This window comes from Glandiceps talaboti, chromosome 20 (assembly GCF_964340395.1).
Source record: "Glandiceps talaboti chromosome 20, keGlaTala1.1, whole genome shotgun sequence".
Classification (NCBI taxonomy): Eukaryota; Metazoa; Hemichordata; class Enteropneusta; family Spengelidae; genus Glandiceps; species Glandiceps talaboti.
Window position 1 is genome coordinate 20,948,134 of NC_135568.1, and position 25,941 is coordinate 20,974,074.

At 36.0% G+C, this 25,941-nt stretch overlaps 1 protein-coding gene across 2 annotated transcripts in view; it reads left to right on the top strand.

The window, feature by feature from the left end:
- The first annotated feature begins 5 nt into the window (after positions 1-5).
- LOC144451067 (neurobeachin-like protein 1) overlaps positions 6-25,941 on the top strand; it is a 312,418-nt gene continuing 286,482 nt past the window's right edge. For both annotated transcript variants that reach the window (XM_078141830.1, XM_078141831.1), the window contains exons 1-2: positions 6-147; positions 9,072-9,163. In XM_078141830.1, coding sequence (XP_077997956.1) covers positions 97-147; positions 9,072-9,163 — 143 coding nt within the window. In that variant the 5' untranslated portion in view covers positions 6-96. The remainder of the gene's footprint in view (positions 148-9,071; positions 9,164-25,941) is intronic.

A 25,941-nucleotide genomic window follows, 5' to 3' on the forward strand; every position in this document is an offset into this window, starting at 1 on the left:
TCAACATGGCGGCCCACATAGAGTTCGGTCCAGGAAGATTATTTTAGTGACCACAGCACTTGTGCTTCCCTCCTTTGGTACGCCCCAGTCACAACAATGGCATCTGATGAGCAGCTTTACCAACTATGGCTACTTTATTCCACAAAGGTTAGTTGTCGTTACGGCTTTTTACACCAGGAAGTTTCCAATGAATTTGTGAGGTTACAGTGATCACGATTCTCATTACGAGTGCGTGTGTTGATCGGTACGTAGTGTGTGGCAGACTGGCCATGGGAAGGGGCGTTGTTTCTCAACTTCGCCGTGAATGTTTTGTTAGTAAAGTACCGTATCAGCGCAAAAATAAACAATCGATATGATAACGCTAAAAGAACCCTAATGAATTATTTAAACGATCGCATCACTGTAGCAAACTATAAACTGTATTTTAATACACCAAAATTGGAATTTACGAAACCTTGGAACGGAAAGACGTAGTCGGAACTATTTAAATCTGATTCACATGTGGTGATGGCTCTGGTTTGACAGACGTTGTAAAATCGCTGTATACCCGTCACCAAATATCAACATGTTGTTGACAAGGGTAAATCATACCAGAAAATCACTTTCAGAAATAAAGATAAACTTCTAAATCACTGCATTACGATTAGCTTTGATATGTATTGTATGCTATATGCAAATTTACAATGTAGTCTTACCGAAAACCAAATACAGCAATGTGTTACAGAAATCATAACATAAAGCCTGCTTACAATATTTACTGTTATTATGGTGAAAAACTTGTTTGAGTATTATTTCCATTTGTTTATGACCTTTAATGAAAATAATAATTGTTGTATTTTAAATAATTATGGAGAGTAATAGTCAATTTGATAACATTAATCCATTGTGTACATGTGGTCCGAGAGAGAGAGAGAGAGAGAGAGAGAGAGAGAGAGAGAGAGAGAGAGAGAGAGAGAGAGAGAGAGAGAGAGAGAGAGAGAGAGAGAGAGAGAGAGAGAGAGAGAGAGAGGGAGAGGGAGGGAGGGAGGGAGGGAGGGAGGGAGGGAGGGAGGGAGGGAGGGAGGGAGGGAGGAGGGGGGAGGGAGGGGGGGGAGGGGGGAGGGAGAGAGAGAGAGAGAGAGAGAGAGAGAGAGAGAGAGAGAGAGAGAGAGAGAGAGAGAGAGAGAGAGAGAGAGAGAGAGAGAGAGAGAGAGAGAGAGAGAGAGGAGAGAGAGAGAGAGACTAAGAAACTTAACTGTACATTGTATGACTAAGGTAACATCAATTACTAGTACATGGTATGACTAAGGCTAACATATCATTTATTAGTACTGTACATTGTATGACTATGGTAACATCAATTACTAGTACATTACATTGTATGACAAAGGTAATATCATTATTAGTAGTAAATTTATATGACTAAGGTAACATATCAATTACTAGTACATTGTATGACTAAGGTAACATATCAATTACTAGTATTGTATGACTAAGGTAACATATCAGTTATTAGTACACTGCATGACTAAGGTAACATATCAATTATTAGTACATTGTATGACTAAGGTAACATATCATTATTAGTACACTGCTATGACTAAGGTAACATCATTATTAGTACATTGTATGACTAAGGTAACATATCATTTATTAGTACACTGCATGACTAAGGTAACATATCATTTATTAGTACATTGTATGACTAAGGTAACATATCAATTACTAGTACAATGTATGACTAAGGTAACATATCAATTATTAGTACATTGTTGACTAAGGTAACATATCAATTATTAGTACATCTATGACTAAGGTAACATATCAATTACTAGTACATTGTATGACTAAGGTAACATATCAATTACTAGTACATTGTATGACTAAGGTAACATCATTTATTAGTACATTGTATGACTAAGGTAACATATCATTTATTAGTACATTGTATGACTAAGGTAACATATCAATTACTATTACATTGTATGACTAAGGTAACATATCATTTATTAGTACATTGTATGACTAAGGGTAACATATCAATGACTAGTGCACTCTATGACTAAGGTAACATATCAATTACTAGTGCATTGTATGACTAAGGTAACATATCAATTATTAGTACACTCTATGACTAAGGTAACATATCAATTATTAGTACATTGTATGACTAAGGTAACATATCATTTATTAGTACATTGTATGACTAAGGTAACATATCAATTACTAGTGCACCCTATGACTAAGGTAACATATCAATTATTAGTACACTCTATGACTAAGGTAACATATCAATTACTAGTGCACTCTATGACTAAGGTAACATATCAATTACTAGTGCATTGTATGACTAAGGTAACATATCAATTACTAGTGCATTGTATGACTAAGGTAACATATCAATTACTAGTGCATTGTATGACTAAGGTAACATATCATTTATTAGTACATTGTATGACTAAGGTAACATATCAATTACTAGTGCACCCTATGACTAAGGTAACATATCAATTATTAGTGCACCCTATGACTAAGGTAACATATCAATTACTAGTGCACTCTATGACTAAGGTAACATATCAATTACTAGTGCATTGTATGACTAAGGTAACATATCAATTATTAGTACACTCTATGACTAAGGTAACATATCAATTATTAGTACATTGTATGACTAAGGTAACATATCATTTATTAGTACATTGTATGACTAAGGTAACATATCAATTACTAGTACACTGCATGACTAAGGTAACATATCAATTATTAGTACATTGTATGACTAAGGTAACATATCAATTACTAGTACATAGTATGACTAAGGTAACATATCATTTATTAGTACATTGTATGACTAAGGTGACATCAATTACTAGTACACTGTATGACTAAGGTAACATATCAATTATTAGTACATTGTATGACTAAGGTAACATATCATTTATTAGTACATTATATGACTAAGGTAACATATCAATTATTAGTATACTCTATGACTAAAGTAACATATCAATTATTAGTACACTCTATGCCTAAGGTAACATATCAATTATTGGTATACTCTATGCCTAAGGTAACATATCAATTACTAATACATTGTATGACTAAGGTAACATATCAATTACTAGTACACTCCATGACTAAGGTAACATATCAATTATTAGTACACTCTATGCCTAAGGTAACATATCAATTACTAGTACATTGTATGACTAAGGTAACATATCAATTATTAGTACACTCTATGCCTAAGGTAACATATCAATTATTAGTACATTGTATGACTAAGGTAACATATCAATTACTAGTACATTGTATGACTAAGGTAACATATCAATTATTAGTATATTATATGACTAAGGTAACATATCAATTACTAGTACACTCCATGACTAAGGTAACATATCAATTATTAGTACATTGTATGACTAAGGTAACATATCAATTATTAGTATATTATATGACTAAGGTAACATATCAATTACTAGTACACTCCATGACTAAGGTAACATATCAATTATTAGTATATTATATGACTAAGGTAACATATCAATTACTAGTACACTCCATGACTAAGGTAACATATCAATTATTAGTACATTGTATGACTAAGGTAACATATCAATTATTAGTATATTATATGACTAAGGTAACATATCAATTACTAGTACACTCCATGACTAAGGTAACATATCAATTATTAGTATATTATATGACTAAGGTAACATATCAATTACTAGTACACTCCATGACTAAGGTAACATATCAATTATTAGTACATTGTATGACTAAGGTAACATATCATTTATTAGTACATTGTATGACTAAGGTAACATATCAATTACTAGTACACTGCATGACTAAGGTAACATATCAATTATTAGTATATTGTATGACTAAGGTAACATATCAATTATTAGTACATTGTATGACTAAGGTAACATATCAATTACTAGTACACTGCATGACTAAGGTAACATATCAATTATTAGTACACTCCATGACTAAGGTAACATATCAATTACTAGTACACTGCATGACTAAGGTAACATATCAATTATTAGTACACTCTATGCCTAAGGTAACATATCAATTATTAGTACACTCTATGCCTAAGGTAACATATCAATTATTAGTACATTGTATGACTAAGGTAACATATCAATTACTAGTACACTCCATGACTAAGGTAACATATCAATTATTAGTATATTATATGACTAAGGTAACATATCAATTACTAGTACACTCCATGACTAAGGTAACATATCAATTATTAGTACACTCTATGCCTAAGGTAACATATCAATTACTAGTACATTGTATGACTAAGGTAACATATCAATTATTAGTACACTCTATGCCTAAGGTAACATATCAATTATTAGTACATTGTATGACTAAGGTAACATATCAATTATTAGTACACTCTATGCCTAAGGTAACATATCAATTATTAGTACATTGTATGACTAAGGTAACATATCAATTATTAGTATAGTCTATGCCTAAGGTAACATATCAATTACTAGTGCATTGTATGACTAAGGTAACATATCAATTACTAGTACATTGTATGACTAACGTAACATATCAATTATTAGTACATTGTATGACTAAGGTAACATATCAATTATTAGTATATTATATGATTAAGGTAACATATCAATTATTAGTATATTGTATGACTAAGGTAACATATCAATTATTAGTATATTATATGATTAAGGTAACATATCAATTATTAGTATATTGTATGACTAAGGTAACATATTAATTATTAGTATATTATATGATTAAGGTAACATATCAATTATTAGTACATTGTATGACTAAGGTAACATATCAATTACTAGTACATTGTATGACTAAGGTAACATATCAATTATTAGTATATTGTATGACTAAGGTAACTTATCAATTATTAGTATATTATATGATTAACGTAACATATCAATTATTAGTACATTGTATGACTAAGGTAACATATCAATTATTAGTACATTGTATGACTAAGGTAACATATCAATTACTATTACATTGTATGACTAAGGTAACATATCAATTATTAGTACATTGTATGGCTAAGGTAACTTATCAATTATTAGTATACATGTATTGTATGCCTAAGGTAACATATCAATTAGTACACTGTATGACTAAGGTAACATATCAATTACTAGTACATTGTATGACTAAGGTAACATATCAATTATTAGTACACTCTATGCCTAAGGTAACATATCAATTACTAGTGCATTGTATGACTAAGGTAACATATCAATTAGTACCGTACACTGTATGACTAAGGTAACATATCAATTACTAGTGCATTCATATCAATTATTAGTACACTGTATGCCTAAGGTAACATAACAATTACTAGTATATTGTATGACTAAAGTACATGTAACATATCAATTATTAGTACATTGTATGACTAAGTTAACATATCAATTATTAGTATACTGCTGTTTTATTCACCTAGTGACTATGCTCGTCATAGCCTTAGTGCTAACGAGTACTCCTTATAATGCACAAAATCCTGTGGTTTAGGTTGGACCGGAAATACCTGAAAACTCTCGAAGTAAATCCGAAGGGAACTGACTGAAAAAAGGTCATTTTAAGGTGTTTGCAGACGCTTTTTTATCAGTTTATCAAATCAGATTATCAATATCAGTTTGAAATCACAAGTGACTCACTATATAGCAGACATTCAAATAAGAAGCATTTCTTTTGGTATATTCATTACTTGAATGAAGGGTAACATTTGTCAGGTAATCACCATACATGTACTTGTATGTAGCAAAAACAGTGTACAGTTAGTAAAACAGTTGTGAAGCTGTAATATTGATCTGTGTCTGAATTCTAAATGTAGTGATTTATTAATGAAAAGAACAACTTGTTAATATGTAGTATTCAACAGCTGATACATTAGTATTTCCAACTGTTGACCTCTGACCTTAGTAACATTTCATGTACATGTACAAATGTAATATACACTTATGTCCGATATTTTAAACAGTGTTGCCAAAAAATGGATTTGTTTTATCTCATGTATTTCTGAGGACTCTTAGTATTCCTGAGGACTCTTAATGCTGTAAAATACCTGCTAGATCAATAAAATTTAAATTTTTGACAGTATTAGAATATTTGGATTATGAAGTGTTTGTTATCACCTCAGCCTCGGTCTCTTTTTATAATAATTTATTAAAGTACTTAGTACCATAATTGTAAGTGTAATGCCAAAGTTTTGTGTTTTCTGGGGAATATCTCTGATCTATTTATATATCCCCCCCCCTCCCCCTTACCTTCTGTTGGAAGGTTTTGTATGAGGGGTTGAAAAGTCTGTCTGTGTGTGTGTCTGTGTGTGTCTGTATCACCATTTTCTAAAAAATGACTGGCTACAAAATTTTGTAGACATGTTCTGTAGGGTAATGGCAAGAACTGATTAGGTTTTGGTAAGCATATCATGAATATTAATGAGCATTTTATGTAATTAATGGTAATTGATGTACCGAGCAAATATGAAAGTGATTATCAGAATTGTTCTTGCTGTCTCACTATGGTGACGGCAGGCAGTTGAAAGTGGGATAAGGCTAGTTGTTGGTTGACCAGTAGAATAAGAATCCAAGTTCATACGAATGTTCTCAATTTTCTAAGTAAATAAATGGCTGAAATTATCCGCAAGTGTTCTGGCAGAAGAAAATGTTGGTATGTTTGATGATTTACTTTGGATGAGGTTTGAAACAAAACAGAAAAGGGCTTTTTGGTCATAGCTGTTTTGCTCAATACTCAATAAGGTCTCTGTAATGTGTTATTTATACTTGGTGGATTAACTTGTTGACTTTATTACTCTGCTCATGACAAAGTTGTCGATTAATTTCAGAGCTGTTCGTTCTGCCATTTACATTCAAGGGAGTGCTAGTGACATTGCTTTTTCGCAGATAGAGTTTGACACAAATACCACTTGGAGTCAGGATGATGGGTTATAAAGCGACTTTTGAGAGGTGTGTGCTTGTTGAATACATGTTTCAGATGAGAGTTATAATTGACAACGGCAGTTTGTAAATCTACCTGGGAAGATTGAATGGGAATGGCTGCAATGTTTTCATGATGGTTTGAAGTAACGGTGGTTTAGGCAACAACAGATTTATGTGGATAGGGAAATGATCAGAAAGATGAAGTTTGTCAATGATTGTACATGTACAAAAATGTAGATTGAATTATAGAATCAATATTTGTAAATATCAGATCCAAGGTATGTCTGGGAGAATATGTAGGTTCGTTTACAAATTGCTTGAGGTTGAACGATTCAATGAGGTCTTTGAAATTCTGGGTCTTTGGTTCTGATGTCTTCTCACAGTGGAAATTGAAGTCAAGGTTACCTGCATATGATGCAGTTGTTGTCAGAAGAGATCCAATTCATTGTGGAATTGATTGACATTGATTTTAATAGAACAAATGAACCTAAGTTCAGTAGTGCTAGGCATCGTCCGGCGTCTGTGTCTGCGTGTGTGCATGCGTGCGTGCATGTGTGTGTGTGTGTGTGTGTAAACAACTTAAAGTCAAAAACTGCCAGACCAATTGGCTTGATATTTGGTGGGGACATTACTTATGGTGTTCTATGAAAGATTGTTCAAATCAAAATGATCTTACCACTGGTTTGATTTAGGTCAAAAAATGTGATTTTTGGTAAAAACACTTAAACTCAGAAACTACTGGACAGATTGGTGCGAAACTTGGTGGGAACATTCTTAAGGGGGTGTAAAATAAGATTTGTTTATGACATGATGATTCCATCAGTAATTAGGGCTAAAAATGTATCTTTTTGGTCTAAAATCAATGATTCCAAAACTATTGAGCAGATTGGACTGAAATTTAATGGGAATGCAATTACAAATGTAGGTGTAAAAATTATTTTTAGCATGTGAATTTTGGTCAATAACATATGTCAAAAAGTACTTGGTCAATGACACTGAAACTTGGTGAGATGTTTCTAGAAGTGTTATTACACATTTTGACACAATTAGCCCTAGCAACCATGACCACGCCCTTAGCAACAAACAATTGGCAGTGTATTTGGTCAAATAACAACATCATCTGGTAGGCAAGTGAATGAACATAAAAAAAATGTATGTAAATACATGTATCCCTAGCAACCATGACCACGCCCGTAGCCCATTGACTAGTTCTGCTTGAACTATTTCTATGGCCCTCACCAAGTACAGTTTTTCTTTTCTTTTCTTCTCAGTTGTGTATCATTTTCCCTTTGTGTCTGGTGAAAATAAATAATATGAATATGAATAATAATATGAATATGAATACCAACAGCCAAACTGTTGTGTATTTCACAAAGATAACGGATTAATAGGCAATTGAATAAACATTCAAAAAATGTATGTAAAATTGGCTAGCAACAAGACCACACCCATAGCAACAGCCAAATAATCATCTATATATTGCAAAGATAACAGGAATAGAAAGACAAATGAATAAACTTTTAAAAATGTAACTATGCAATATGCCTAGCAACAAGACCACGCCCATACCAACAGTCAAATGATCACGTATATTGCAAAGATAATATCAGGATACCGGGAGTCATACACAAGTGAACAAAAACATACAAAAATGTATGCAAATGTATCTAACAACATGACCACGCCCATAGCAACAGCCAAATGATAGTGTACATGTATATCGCAAAGATAGCAACATGGTTGGATAGGCAACTGGATAGTCATTCAGCAAATGAACACCTGTTGTTAGCATGGACTAGCATATGGATAGCATATTTAAAAACTGTACAGTTGTGCTACAATGCCATTGGCGGTATTTTTTTATTTTTGGTGTTAGGAGACGGTCAGTAAATGATTATGAACTTGGTAGAAACAGCATTACTACATGTATTGGTTGCTATGACTTCAAAGCATGTGACATTAGATTGATGTAATGTCACATAAATTTGTTTTTATTTATATGTTTTTTTAAAATGAATTTTGTCTTCCACTATATCATATGCTGTCAATTGTGATTCAGTGCCATTGATGTAATTTGACAAATATTTGTTTGTGTTTACTTATTTACAGCATGATGTACAATATTGGAAGCTTTATGTAAAGCAGTTTATTCAAAGCCATGACAATGTTATTGACTTGAGTCACAAATATCTCACAGAAGGGTAAGTTATTGGCTTACATGTACATTTGTATATTTGATGCATTATACATGAGGTATTATTAACTTTAAAGGGCCACTGCAATTCTATTTCTTTCTTTACACTAATATGTTCATACTGCCCCCTAATGAAAGGAATGTATGATTAAATGTTGATTTACTGCATGCGTCATATAGAAATGGGAGGGGGAAAATCTGTACCTCCCAGCATGCTTCCTTCGACTGTTTTCATGTTTCAAAATATGCCGAGCACTCACATGTTAGCAAAGCCAAAGATGTTGTTTACATTTGTAATGTTACGTCATCCTTGAGGCCAAACTGGTCTTGGTGTTGTTAGCCCTGTGGTTTACTTTGGCAGTACCGTTAGTCGACAATGGTTCGATGTTGTGTTTTTGGAGGCTGCAGTAACACAAAGAGTGATTCGATCACCTTACATTTGGCACACATAATGGATATTAACTGAAATTTTAGTCTTCAAAATTTTGTGTTGTTTCAAGCGTTATGAACCTATTTTGTCAGCCACGGTAAATTCAACACAGACGTACGTATGTACATGTATATACCCACAATAATTAACTTGAGAACTTGTCAGGTAAGATTGAAATCTGTACGAAATATAGACCACATACATGTAAGGTAGAGACACTAAATTTGGCACAGATAATGCCTATAAACTAAAATTTTAGTCCTGAAAATTTTGTGTTGTTTCAAGCATCGCAACACACCTTGCTGGCAGGACAAAGCTCAACACAGACACAACACAGCTACAATCATTAGCATCGACCGTAATTTGACAACTTGCAAATTTCCTGCTATAACATTTATTCAATATAAATACGCATTGTGAAAACATGATTTACAGGGTTGTAAGCCATGGAAACTTCCATGTAGTCCTTACACGATGTTGACAAGGCCGCCATCGTGAAAGCGTATGCCAGAACGAGGCTCTACAGCAAGCCATTATTGCGTAAATTGCTACCCAGTCTTTAGGCCAGAAAAAAAAGCAACATAACCCGACACATTGGGTAGGTAGGTCGATTTTTTTTTTTTTTTTTTTTTTTTTTTTTTTTTTACAAAGGATGTAAAAACAAACCACATGTAATGATGGCAAAACATTTGAAGTTGAGTTTACATTGCACTTATTCATTCATTTTGATTTTATCTCTTGCAATTTGTCTGTATGGCAATTGATTTCCATCAGCTGTAGTTAGGAAATGTCCTCTCAAAATATGTTAAGACCCGCTAAATGAAACTCCAGAATTATTTTAGCCACTCCTTCTGTCACCTACACTATAGAGGAGATATAAAATTATATATGGTAGCACAGGTACAATGATCCATTAAAAATAAGTGATATTACTTGACAAAGGATGTGCATTTCACATGGATACTTGTAAGGAGATGTCTCATAATTAGCTCTGACCTATGAAGGGAGGTACTTAGTCAGCCACCTTCCATCTTGTTTTGGGAGAAAGACAATTATTACCGTGATTGCTAATGATTGGAAGGATACATCCTCAAAAATGCAAACTTTTTTGAAAATAAGACAATATAGGAGGCCATTTAGAGGCATAAAATATCAAACAAAAAACATAATTATAAAGTCTTACAAAGCTTGAATGTGGTTTTAAAATACCAGAATTGAGAGACAATTATGACATGCAGTACATTTTATCTTGCTATGAAGTGTATTTTGTTGTGGCAAAGCTGAAAGATATTTTGCAGATGTGGTAAATGACTTCTCCTGAACTTTAATTTGATTCCAAAAAAATTATGAATAAAGAAAGAGTAAAACATTTGAAGACTATCAGACTTTTGATGGCCCAATGACTGCCCTTCCCATGGTCATAAAGTTTTGCTGATTTCGTTTAGTGAATATTGGATATGCAACAGTTTAATTTTATTTCAATTCATGCTTGTATGCATCATCAGAGCCAAGTAAACCACTGATAGTACATAATTTGGAATTGACTCAAATGTATATTGTTACATGTACTATTCAGAAAATATAAAGAAATTCCCTTAATTTTGAAACAAAGTGTGCATTTCACTGACATGCAAAGCCAGCATGAGGATATTTTGCCCATCACCAAAAAAAAGAAAAAAAATCGAAATGCCAAAAATATGGGTAGGTAGCTTTTTTTTTTCTGGCCTTAGACTGCCATGATTTACATGAATGATGAATCGGCAAATGTTCGGATACATACACTACTACTATAGCCCAGGCAACCAGCAAGTTTTTGTCGGGTTCAGAGTAGCCTGTACTTGCCCAAGTCTCTGGGCTAATTACATGTATTTACACTTTTTTTTTAAAATCAAAAGTGGCATCATCCTAACTCACCCTAATCCTGTTTAATGCCAAGCAACTACCTTAGAAAAAATCTGAAAAACATTCAGTCATGTATTGTGAGAGCCTAGACTTCACTACATTGTAAGTATGGAAAAGACAAAAAAAATTGTGGGAATAGAAATAGGAAAAGAAATAGTATCAACACAAAACAAACGCAAAACAAAATCGACCAAGGAACTTCAGGGGTAGGTAACAAATATTAGTCTAGAGCACGATCGATATAGTGACAAGTACAAAAATACAAGTTGCGGGAAAATTCTACATAGTACCTGGTACAAGTCATTTAGTTACAAGCAAAGTCTATATTGCGACGAACACAAAGTCCTGATTTTCCCAGCGTCCATTGCATATTCAACATGGCGGCAAGTAACATAGACAATCCTGAAGGTAAGAATCAGTCAATTTCTACTACTAAAAATCGAAAATACGTATTCCTATAGCGTGCATTCTGGGAAGAATTGGTTGGAGGAACAACAGGGAAAATTTCATTGATCGATTCCACCGTTTGTTCCGCTTTCCTTGTTTTGGTTACTAATCGTGCAGCAGCATTCTGAATGGACTGTAATTTAGTGATGTGATACCTTTGCAGGCCATAAAGCAGACTATTGCAGTAATCAAGCCTAGAAGTAACAAAAGCATGGACCAATGTTTCTGTTGATCGTTGGTCTAAAAGATTACGGATTCTACTGATCCTCCACAAAGCAAAAGATGCTGATTTGCACACACTTGAAACGTGTGGTACCATCGTCATCGAAACATCAAATGTGACACCAAGGTCACGAACTATTGGAGAAGAATGCACACTGACGCCTCCAACATGTACATCACACTCCCGTGGTCGGTCCCCACTACCAAACTTAGAGGAGAATCTAATAACCCCAGTCTTGCTATCGTTAAGTGCTAGCATATTATCATTCATCCACTGTCTAATTTCACCGATACAATTATCAATTTTTGCACTTGGGACACTATCACGGGAGCAAACGATGTACAGTTGAGAGTCGTCAGCATAAAACATACTCTCCAAACCGTGTTTCAGTATGATGTCCTCAAGAGGTGCTGTGTACAAACTAAAAAGCACAGGTCCAAAGACAGAACCCTGAGGAACACCGCAATCAAGTGGTTGTGCTTCCGACATCATCGACCCAACACTTACTCTCATTGTTCTATCTTGTAAATATGAAGTAATCCAGTTGAGTACAGTACCATGAATAATGAACATGTTACGTAATCTACATGTATATATCAAAATGCTATGGTTGATGGTGTCGAAAGCAGCTGACAAATCAAGTAGAATTAAAATAACATCATCCCGGCGATCAAGGGCCCGTAGCACGTCGTTTTGGACTCGAATGAGTGCCGTTTCAGTACTATGGCCCTCACGATACGCTGACTGACATTTTGCATACAAGTTATTACTACATAGATACGAATTGAGTTGAATCAAAACGGATTTCTCAATCAACTTAGAAATATATGTTAAATTTGAAACTGGTCGATAATTTTTCAAGACATTTTTGTCAAGACCTGACTTCTTCAGTAAAGGGCGGACAATTGCTGATTTACAAGAGTGTGGAAATTCACCAGACTTAAGTGAAGCATTGATAATACCTGTTATTGCTGGAGAGACTTGATGCAAACACTGTTTTATCAGTATTGTTGGTATGGGATCGTGACATGATGATATAGTTGGTAATGAACTTATGAGTTTCTCAACAAAGTCAATAGTTACAGTTTCAAAAGAACATAGACTAAAACTTAGTCTACAAGAGGGTCAGAGGGTGGAACAGATACCAAAGTCTCACGAATCTTTTCAATCTTGGAACGGAAGAAATTTGCGAAGGCATCAGGTAGTTTATTTGAGTCTAAGTCCGGTAAGTTTGAAGCCAGTGCACCCTTAGTGCCTGCAATGTCATCAATTATTCGAAATAAACTCTTGGTATTGGCACCAGCTATGCGATTGCGATGATAGAACGAATGTGCGTCACGTCACGCAACTTTGCCATATACACATTTCGAGCAGATTTAAACATTTGCTCATGTCACATCAGACAATGCACAGAAATTGACACTTTCAAACGCAAGTTGAAAACTCACCTTTTCAACCAGATTTACAGTGTGTAAGCTAAACTGAATTACTCTTACCGATCATTTATTTAGATTTAGTCGATTTAGATGTACTCTTTAAATCATTTTAAATCATTATAACGTTGCCATTTTTTTTACAGCCATACTTGTAATTGCAGTAGCTTTTGATTTATTTCAAATGTGAAGCGTCTATGAGCACTGCCGTGGATATATGGCGCTATATAAATGTTTATTATTATATTATATTATATTATATTATTTGCTCATGGATAACTAGGCCTGTCTTCCTCCATTGCCTTTCTGACTGACAAAGTTTTTGACGTGTCAATAGCAATTCTAATCTACTCTGCATGGAAATATAAAAAATCATGATGCAATCATAGACAATGGAGGGGAGACGGCTCATTGTTACATTATATCCTGGGGATAAATCACTGATCCATCCATGGTTAAGTCGAGTAGAGGTGACGCAACTACTATACTAGAGATCACCACAATCAATGATTGCCGATCGAGGGAATTTTATCGCGTTCTTTGTGAAACGATGAGCTGTCTTCAGGTTTCATAATATTGCCATATTGTGTCAACGTTTTGACAGTTTTGACTAATGGATAATGACCTTATGGATTGGGTTCCGTGCGTCCGTGCGTGCGTCCAGAGCCGTTTCTTGGAGATGCCTGGACCGATTTTTTTCAAATTTGGTACAGGGGCAACATACAATAGCATACATGTACATATGCACGTCAATTTCTTACATGATACGATCCAATATGGCCTCCTAGCAGACATTTTGTTTGCAAATTTTCCCTGTCTAAAGCCATAACTCAGACATACTTGAACAGATCTCATTCAAAGTTTGCATTAGGACAGTGTTCTATGACATGCATGTGCATATTCATGGTTGTCGTGATATGATCTAATATGGCTGCCTAGCAGCCATTTTGTTTGTGAATTTTCCATGTCCAAAGCCATAACTCAGACATACTTGAACAGATCTCATTCAAAGTTGGTATTAGGACAGTGTTCTATAACATACATGTGCATATCCAGTGTTGCAGCCAGTGGGTTTTTTTTGGGTCATTTGACACAAATCTTTTGGACGTGACCCACAATTTTGAAAGTGATGGGTCATAGGTGACCCACACTAACATTGTATGCAAATATTTTTAGCATTAGTGCGCAACATGACCACACCTATAGCAACTGCCAAATGATCGCGTATATTGCATAGATAACAACAGGGTTGGATAGGCAACTGCATAATCATTCAGCAAATATCTAGCATGGATCAGCATGTGGGTAAATATTTTGCAGTTGTGCTACAATGCCATTGGCGCTTTTTTGAAAATAATAATGTCCCCAAAAAACTTATGATGACCCAGAAAAATGAAAGTCTCTGGACACTATGTCCCACTCTTTCCAAAGGCTGGCTGCAACACTGCATATCCATTGTCATCGTGATACAATCCAATATGGCTGCCTGGCAGCCATTTTGTTTGCGAATTTTCTATGTCCAAAGCCATAACTCAGACATGCTTGAACAGATCTCGTACAAAGTTTGTATTAGGACAGTGTTCTATGACATACATGTGCATATTCATTGTTGTCGTGATATGATCCAATATGGCTGCCTAGCAGCCATTTTGTTTGCGAATTTTTCCATGTCCAAATCAATAACTCAAACATGCTTGAACAGATCTCATGCACAGTTGGTATTAGGACAGTGTTCTATGACATGCATGTGCATATTCATTGTTGTCGTGATAGGATCCAATATGGCCACCTAGCAGCCATTTTGTTTGTGAATTTTCCATGTCCAAAGCCATAACTCAGATATACTTGAACAGATCTCATTCAAAGTTGGTATTATAGTGTTCTATGACATAAATGTGCATATCCATTTTCGTCATGATACGATCCAATATGGCTGCCTGGCAGCCATTTTGTTTGCAAATTTTCCATGTCCAAAGCCATAACTCAGACATGCCCGTACCCGACCCATCCATTGTTGAATGGTTTATTCCATCACGTCATCTTGAAGAGTAGGCATATCCCATGTCCAACAAGGAGACACAATATGAATAGGCATGTTCCATGTCCAATGAGCAGACACAACATACACTACTGGAACTCGAGGTAATCCCACGAGGATCACCCCCTAGAAATCACCTGCCCACGCTGGAATCCCCCGTTGTAATCTACTGCCCTCGCGAGGAAAATTGATCACGCAAGTTATTGTTACAAACCCACGTGTGCAGGGAACCTGCGAGTGGAGAATGTGTGTTGACATAATGTACATGTACATACTACATGTTTACATGTACATCATGAGCTGGACGATACTTCCATGTTTGCATCTAGCGTACGTGGTGTAGAAAATCTTACAATGTACACTGAAATCAACACGTGAAGTCACAAGGTTTGTTCGATTCATATATGCCAATCACAGAGAGAGGGACTGTGCCATAATGTTGAACATGTAACTTCGCAATTTGTAACTTGTTTTGTTTTGCAACGGATTTGAACTATCACTGCTACCAGGAACACGCCATACAATGTTTTGATTTCACGTTCAGCCTTTTCAATTATCATTTCTAGTGCCTTCCATACTGTTGTTACAATGTTTTTTTAAGGCATGTAAACTGGTAGATGTTACTGAGGTTCCCCCAATCAATTTACTGGAGTTCCCCACGGGTGTGGCCATGGAACGACGGAAAAATATTGCTTTGAAAATGGTGTCTTAACTAACAAGAAGCAAGTTAGCTTCATAAAATATCTTCAGTTTGATGATTAAAAAAACGGAAAATGCATACAGTTGTACTTGTAGTCCGGTTGTATGTTTTGCTTTCTGCCATAGTACTGAGAGTCCATTGTTTTTATTAGCTCCGCTGTCAGTGAAAGCTGAAAGCGTAGCTTTAGGTTGGATAAGAGTATAGAGAGTAGAGTGAATCATAGGTGTCCGTCAAACTTTTGTATTTTCATTATCTACTCCGAAAGTGACAGTCGGAATTCTTCGATATTTGGTGTGCATGTTCCCTGGGGGGAGGCTATTCAGATTTGTTCATGCCAAGTTGATCTGTGCCATTTTCAATTTGTTATGATTTTTTTTCATAAAATGTCATTTTCATCATCTCCTTGAAGACTTCTTGTCAGATTGCTTTGATATCTGGTGTGTTGATGCGCAGGGGTAGCTTACTTAGATTTGTTAATTTCAAGTCAGCACGTTTTCTTTTCTATTTTTTATGATTTTTTTTTTGTAATTTAAAAAAAAAATGAATATGTTAATGAGCATTATGACTGCCGCCATATTGGAAATCAGTCCGTGAGACTTTAGGTAAACTGCAACTTTTCAAAAGACACTATTGACGTCAAACAAGCAATGTAATATGTGCTGTAGTCTTAATTCTACACATTGTGTGCCCAAATGACAAATATTTGTTCGAAACAGGGTTGTAAACTTCAAATCCAAATTCTCCACCCTCCTACAGAATGGTTCATTCCAGTATACGCACCTCACGATCAAGTGAACTCTATGAGCATGCCTGAACTGAAGTGTATGGGATGATTTTTTGACAGAGTCAGTCGTCAATAAAAATGATAATACTCTTTCTAAAATTATCACATTTTGAAAGGGAAAGTACTTTGTGGTTCATTTATGGAGTTTTGTTTTTGTACGATCAATCTTGGTGGCAAAATCACAGCGTCAAAATTACCGATGTGGTAGTTCCGTACGGTGACAATCTCAAGTACCCGGATGCATGAGGGACTAACCCGGAAGCAAGTCGTTGCCAGCCATACGTTACAGTCGTAACATCGTCCGAGAAATCGCTGCGTTCAGAGTGTCATTATTCACAGAATTGTTTTTTTTCGAGTGAAAACCCGTCTTGAATTGTATAACTCTAACAAATGAAGACATGTCAAGTTATATTTTGAAAGGTGTATCGCTAGTTTGAGACGATTTCCTGACGTACTATCGAGGCTTGGACATTACTCCAGTTCAGCGGGAAGTTTAGCCAGTGCGATAATTCTTTCTGGTTTAGTTTACAACACTTTTGATCACACAGATTTTGTTTTTGTGATGAAAAGAAATTTAAAAAAAGATCACTTCAACCATTTCGTTGTGTTTTCTTTATGAAAGGTAATCGAACATGAACGAATGTTACCACTGTAACGTATGGCTGAGAATGACTCTCTTCCGGGTACTTGGGATTGTCGTCGTACGGAAACTAAGATTAATACATTTCTTCCCTATATATATCTACTACAACTAGTACAAGTTGAATGTTGTTGACTTGGTAAATTTGTTAGAAAATTTAAATTCAAATTGCCTCAAAATTATTTTAGATCCCTAGTTTATTTCATTCATCATTAAAATTTTCCATGGTTAAAGCTGTAAGACACTGGAATTATTGATAGCCAACCTCAAAATCTTTTCTTTTTTTTCTTTTTCTTGTGTGCATTTCCCAGTCATTTTTTTTCAGAGATTTTGTGCAATTTTTCATAACAGTAGATTTTTTGTTATAAAATGGTGACTATGGTATAAAAGTACAATACATTACCAACTTCTGTGTAAAATGTGTTTTATAGTGAGACATCATATGAAACCAGTAACCACTTTATTACATCGCTAAAACAAAACTGCATAGTGAAGAGCTGAACCACTTCTACATGTACATGTCACCAAAATAAAAAACAAATTAAAAAAAACAAAACAGCTGAGCTATTCTGACCGATAGGTCGCTTGTTTTGATAATCATGATAATAGCATATTCTGCCACAATCAACGTAAAAAGACGCAATGCTAATGTTGCAATTTTCGTTGTCGCTGTTGAGTCTACCTGGAATATTACTGCACAGGTTCACTGTATGGATGGTAATGAACCCAATCAAAAGAAAATTATATAAAGCAAGTGCATAGATTTCAAGAAGGACAGTTGTCTGAGAGAACTTTCTGTTTAGACTTCGCTAAGATTTTAAAAGGTACATGTACTGTGAGTGTGACGACACATTCAGCGTCTGAACTGTTAAACTAAAGGGAGGGGACAGAGGGAAGACTTAGTGTTCGATACTGACGTAGCCATGGAAAATCTTACTTCCGTATTTTTTCTTAAAAGAAGCAAATCATAGACATAGTGACTTTGAAAACCATAGATTTTTGAGTACATGTACATGTACAAACAGACTGTTCAGAGACTTTTTCACGGCCCCACCCATCCATGAACAGTGAACTTGCCAACATTGAAACCATGTGTTCTGTCTTACATTGCATCATGTGTTGTCTTCTATAGTACACATACAAATGTAGTTGTTAAGCCCCTGTCTCACCCGATCTCTGTCTGTACATGCTCAGACCACTTTTTAGTAGTCTGAGGTACAATGTACCTGTAAATTCCATGGATACAAAAATATTAGATCAATTTCGTTTCGATTAGAATTTAATAATTGGGGAAGTAGAATATACATTTTTGTTCATTTTAGCGACATTTTATTTAGTGTCACCTAAGTAGTATAGGTGAACAACACGAGATGGTATGTGTTTACATGTAAAGAATCTGTTGATCTGACTTGGCTTCAAGGTCGCATGAGAGTTCAGGTGCTGAAATAAAGCATTATCCGTCTCGCGGAAGATCTCATGAGATCATGAGATCTCACGAAACGCCATTGAGTGCATAGTAACCACGTTCGGGTGGTCAAGCTGAAGTGTCAAACGCTTAGCAACACCATTGTTCTCAACGTCATCGTACGTAGAGTGCAGTATGTACATGATGTACATGTATGATAGATTAAGGGAAGCAAACTTTTAAAGTATGGTTGTAAAAATGATGTGCGTATGTAAAAGTCGCCGGCAGGAGTTTCATAACTAGCCGTCAGATGTGATGGTGATTTTTTGGCCGTCTGGGCGCAGATGAAGAACGGTTGAGATTGACAGTGTTACCTTTGAAATCATGCAGTTTCAACATGAACTTGAAAATATTAGAGTTGGATCCACTTGAGGGATCGCAGGCCCTATGGTTGAAAACTTGCATGTCAGGTCACGAATATTGTATCCTATTTTTAAACAACGTCTAAAATTTTATACAATGTCACAACTTTCCATAGACTTTTTATACGTTGCATAGCATCATCTAAAAACCAACACAACAAAGTGGACCCGATCACTTCAATGTGCTGTTAATAGTTGGCAATGATGTAATTCCAGTCTGTAAGTCGTCAGCTAAATTCGTCCGGGTCCGCTAAAAACTTTGAAAGCAGTTGAGAATTTTTTTTCACTGTCTTTGATTTTATCATATAAATTTATAAATCAACTATATATATGTATTTCAAATTAAAATTTAGAGATACTATGTCGTTTTATTTTACGAATTTGGACTAAGAGTTCGACAACATGTTCATCGAACTCAAGTATAAACATGGCTTACACATACACATGGTGTTCTTTTTTGTCGCAAGGTTGAAACCACATCGCCCTCGTTCACGGACGCTTTCTGTTTCGGGCAAACTTACATGTTTTTGTTTACTCAGTCAAATGATGTTGTTACGTTTTCTCTTTCATTCAAAGGTATATTTTGAAGAGACACAGATATGACGAGTAATGTTTAATGATTATTTTTACGTAATTTTATGAAAATAATATAGACCGGAATCGACTGTGTGTTCGAGCCTACCGTAACTCAACAGCATCAAATATTGATTAAACCAAGATATTATCAATTGTGTTTTTGTTTATATCCCTCGCAAAAGACGTACCGTTTCGGAGCTTCAGTTCATATAATATGCTGTTTCGGCAATCTGTTTTACTGTCCCGCAAACGCCACAATGTACTGAAACATGCGAAATATATACCTCACCACAAGAGGGCAGCAGGTGGTATCGAGCTTCGAGCGAAAATTCATGGGTCACATATGTTCGATTTGAAGCATCCTGATTTGTTTATTCGATGCCATGTCCTACCCCTCTGTATTACAAGTTTAAGCAAGGAATGCGTTTGAGCTCGAGCTCGAGCACGGCAAGCAGCGCGTCACGCATCGAAGCATCACCTGTCGCGAGCGAACTAAGCGTCGATTTTGCATGCACCATGATCATGTTCCATTAAATCATTACAGACAAAATCTATCCATATAGTTTCTTTTCCTTTATTCTTTTTTGGAGTCTTCCATATTTATATAAACTTTTTCTGCGATTATTAAAAATGTTTCATTTTTTACAAGACCGGAAAGTGTACAAATACATACCCAAAATAACAAATATGTGTAGACGTGTATAATGAGTTTATTAAAATAAACTACAAATAAAGAAGTAAGTATGTAAATGTGACTCATAGCTAACTTGGGCCTTTATTACATGGATATCATTATCATTTTTGCGTTTCACCAGAATTGTTGCCTCATGCCCCAGGTTAGATTTATGAAATGTAAATACTCATTATTATGGTGAAAATAAATTATTATTATTTATTTATTAATACGCAATCTGGGATTCCTGAAGCGTCATTGTCAAGATTTTAATAATGTAAAGTCTGTAAAGACCCTGTACATATCCTTGGTTCGGCGCGGCCTTTAGTTTTGTTCCCTTATATGGAACCCATGGCAAAATAATCTAGTGGATAAGATTGAGCGTGTCCAAAGGAAATTTATCAAATATTTATGCTTTAAACGAAATATACGTTATTGTTCTTCAGATTATTTAGAATTGTGTAAGTTTTTCAAACTATCCCCTCTTTTCAAACGTAGAAAAGTTTCTGATCTCTGTTTTTTATACAAATGTGTACATTCTGTGGTTAACTGTTCTTATTTGACACAAATCCCTCTGAATGTTCAACGTAATTTAAGGTTTAATTTTCCTTTTCGGGTACCTGCAACCAGAATTAATGTTTGTAAGCATTCTTTCATTCCACGGGCTCTATCCACTATGAATGAAATTGCCAAATATAACTCGAGTATTGACATATTTGACAGGTTTAGTCATTTTAAAACTAATGTACATTATTTTTATACTTGATGCGTTTTTTATTGTTGCTTTTTAATGTATGTTGTTTTGTACGTGTTTGTATATTGTATGTTCTGCAGAGCCTGTAATTGGGATTTCATTCCTGTTGGTTTTCCGAATAAATAAATAAATAAAAAAATTGTCATAGATAGCGTGGTATTGCGAACATTTATTTCAGTACGAGCAACAAGTTGGTCGTTCGACTGATGTTGATTCAATCCTTGTATTAACGTGAAAACTAAAAAGTTTGATCGCCTGAAATAATTACAATGTATTCAGCATTAGTTTAGTAATTCCAAACAGATTTGTAGATGTTTTCACGTGATAGAACATCCATATCAAAGCCGCAGCCAGAATTAGAAATCCAATAAAAACTGCTGCATGCTACAATTTCAGAACGGCCAATTGTACAATAGTTAATCCCCTCAAATCGTAGGACATACCTAACTCCCAACACACTTTGTAAATCATTCTTCTATGAGAATTATAAACGAGAGATTTAAAATATGGACTATTGCATCTGATTACTTAACTCATCCGATTACATAATGTGACATAATAACAACATACATCACACTGCCTTCTGACAAAGCCGATGAGAAAAAGACAATACATGACCACACAAAAACACAATTTGAGATATTTTATTATGGATAGAACATCACGGTGACATAAATGTACGATACGAAGATAACTAATATCACAAATCATCATCATTTATTGTAAGAAGAGTGCAGGAGCGTTACCTGGAGAAACGGAAGAAGCTGTGGATGTGCTTTGTAGACTTGGAGAAAGCCTTTGATCGAGTGCCACAGAGTGTGATAGAATGGGCTTTGAGAAAGAGAATGGTACCGGAAGTGTTGGTTAGAGCGGTTATGAAGCTGTACGAGAATGCAAAGACCAGAGTCAGAGTGGGATCAGGGTTGTCTGATGAATTTAGGGTAGGAGTGGGTGTACATCAGGGGTCAGCACTTTCGCCACTTCTGTTTGCAGTAGTTGTGGATGTGCTGTCTGAAGAGGTGCGAAAGGGGGAGTTGTTTGAGCTTCTTTATGCAGATGACCTGGTGTTGATGGCAGAGTCCATGGAGGAACTGGAGAGGCTATTTACTGCTTGGAGATGTGCTTTCGAAGGAAAGGGTCTGAAAGTGAACATGGGAAAGACGAAGATCATGGAGTGTGCAGCAGGCAATGAAGTCAGGGCAAAAGCAAAGATTGACCCATGTGGGATTTGTCATAGGAGAGTAATGAGAAATTCGATACTGTGTACGAAGTGCAGGAAATGGATTCATGGAAGGTGTGCAGGAGTAAGGAGAGTGACAAGTGTGATGGCAACAGATTATGAGTGTTGGAAATGCCTACGAGGCGGAGAGTTTGTTGGTGATAACCCGGAGCATGCAAGTGCTGTAAGTGAAAGGCTGCAGGAACTGGACCGAGTGAAAGAGTTCTGTTATCTGGGTGATACCTTAGATGGTGCAGGAGGCAGTGAGCTTGCAGTGACAAAAAGAGTGGGACTGGGATGGAGGAAGTTCAGAGACCTTGAATCCGTACTATGTGGTTGTAGGCTAACTCTAGCAATGAAAGGTCGGATCTACAAGGCATGTGTGAGGCCAGTTATGACATATGCGGCAGAAACATGGGTGATGAGAGCAGTGGAAGAGGGTATCTTGAGGAGAGCAGAGAGAGCTATGGTTAGAAAGATATGTGGTGTCAAATTGAGTGACAGGGTTGGCTCAGAGGTGCTAATGGAACGGCTAGGTCTATGTGAGTCAATTGTGGAGGTAGCAAGGCGTAGCTCTCTGAGATGGTGTGGACATGTGCTGAGGAAAGATGAGGGAGAAGGAGTGAAGAGGGCATGGAATCTGGAGGTGGATGGAAAAAGAGGGAGAGGGCGACCAAAGCTGACATGGAAGAGTATGGTGGAAGGACAATGTAAACAGATTGGATTAAACATCAATGACTATGGGAACAGGCAGAGGTGGAGGAATGTGATTGCCACATGGAAAGAAGGACAGTCGGTGACCCCCCGCCAGGGGGAAGAAATCGACTTTAATTAATGATGATGATCAACAAGATATCAGTGTGTGTTGGGTATCGTAGTTGTGCTTTTTGCCAGTGGATTTTAAAGCTGCACCAGCTGTAACAGGAGACAACCAGTAAAATATTTCACTGAAAATTGTTAAAATACTGACAAATAAACCTGAGATAGATTTACCCCTAATTTATACCCACATATTGGGTACCTGTTACTGACCTTGTGTGAACGTAGAATGGAGTAGTGAGACTGGCAAGTATGTCTAGAAAAAAAACTTGAGCTTTAATGTCCTAGTAACAAACTAACTTGTTAAATCAATAACGAAATACATACACAAACTTTGGCTATCTTGAGGGCTACTCAGCACCACTTGCAGCTGGGAAGATCACCAGCAGGTGTAAGGAGTATAGGCTACCTGGGGAGGTCCCAGCAGATAGGTCCTATGTGTGCTCCTGAATGTAAACATAAGTAAACCGAAAAGATCACTCGGGGAGGACCCGGCAGGTGTCGTAACCATAGCTACCTGGGGAGGACCCGGCAGACATAGCTAGGTGAATTAATTTGTATTCGAAATAAGCTGATTGATTAGTTTTCAGCTGACTGTAAACTGTATTGGGGTAATTGAACAAGGGGAAAAGGCCCGTCACTGTGGTAGTGCTGAGTAACCAAAGAAGATGTACAGAACAGATTGAAAGTATCTGCAAGAAAACAAATGGTAATTACATTAGAACAGGTTATGTCTGGCATGTATAGTGCCACATGTTGCAAGGATAAAGAAAAGCGATTAACATGTCTGAGAGAACTGCCTGATTTAGAACAAGTAAACGAAGGTGGTGATGGGGATGGTGGGTGGGACTGACTCCGTAGGCAGAGACAAATTTAGCAATGTTCTCCAAACGCAGCTTGAACTAGACTGAGGCTAGAAGGAGCCTAAGTAGAAAATTATGCATAGTACAAACATTCTGACAATTTCCTGTGCTCCCCTTAGTATACACATGTAATCTGGTGATGACGTACATCCTCTGACATTTCCTGTGAGTATATTTGAACACTGGTTTGTGAACTACATGTAGATGCCAGGAGGAATGGAATGTTCAGGCTTATGAAAATATTCTGTATAAACTAAAATTAAATAAATTTTTAATTTATACCCACATATTGGGTACCTGTTACTGTCCTTGTGTGAATGTAGAATGGAGTAGTGAGACTGGCAAGTATGTCTAGAAAAAAAACTTGAGCTTTAATGTCCTAGTAACAAACTAACTTGTTAAATCAATAACGAAATACATACACAAACTTTGGCTATCTTGAGGGCTACTCAGCACCACTTGCAGCTGGGAAGATCACCAGCAGGTGTAAGGAGTATAGGCTACCTGGGGAGGTCCCAGCAGATAGGTCCTATGTGTGCTCCTGAATGTTAACATAAGTAAACCGAAAAGATCACCCGGTGACTGCCCGCGAAACAAAACTTGACAACACTACCCACCTACCGATAATCAAATATATAATAATCACATGTACATCGTGATAAAAACACGCAATAATATTTTAGCATTTATACCCACAGACACTGACAATTAGTCAGGAAGTGTGAGTAAATATCAGTAAATGTTGGTTAATAAGACATGTAGACTGTAGTTTCTGTTTACTGATGTCTATCACAACCACCAGCAATGTATTTTTTCACAATGCTGTTGAGTTTTATTCACCTGTTGACTAAGCTCGTCATAGGCTACATGCTAACCATGTCTCCTTATGACGTCATAAAATCCCATGGTCTAGGTGTGACCGGAAATACCCTAAAACTCTCGAAGTAAATCCGAAGGGAACTGACTGAAAAATGGTCATTTTAAGGTGTTTGCAGACGTTTTTTTAAAGTTTTAAAACCAGTATACATTTCACAAAGATGTCGTCTAGCAAAATAGCAATAGTGAATGTGAGCATTTTGAATAACCTTTAAAGTCAAAAACTGCTGAACCGATTGGCATGATATTTGGTGGGTCTATTACCTTGGGTGTCTAGTTGGGAAATTGTTCAAATCAAAATGATCGCATCACAGGTGTGTGATTTGGGTCAAAAAATGTGATTTTTGGTTAAAAAATTTAAACTCAGAAACTACTGGGAAGATTGGTGGGAAATTTATTTTGAACATTCTTAAGGGGGAGTAAAGTAAGATTTGTTCATGACATGATGATTGCATCAGTAATATGAAATTAGGGCTAAAAATGTGTCTTTTTGGTTAAAAATCTATAATTCCAAAAGTACTGAGCAGATTGGGTTGAAATTTAATGGGAATGTATCTAGGGATGTATGGACGAAGAAATAT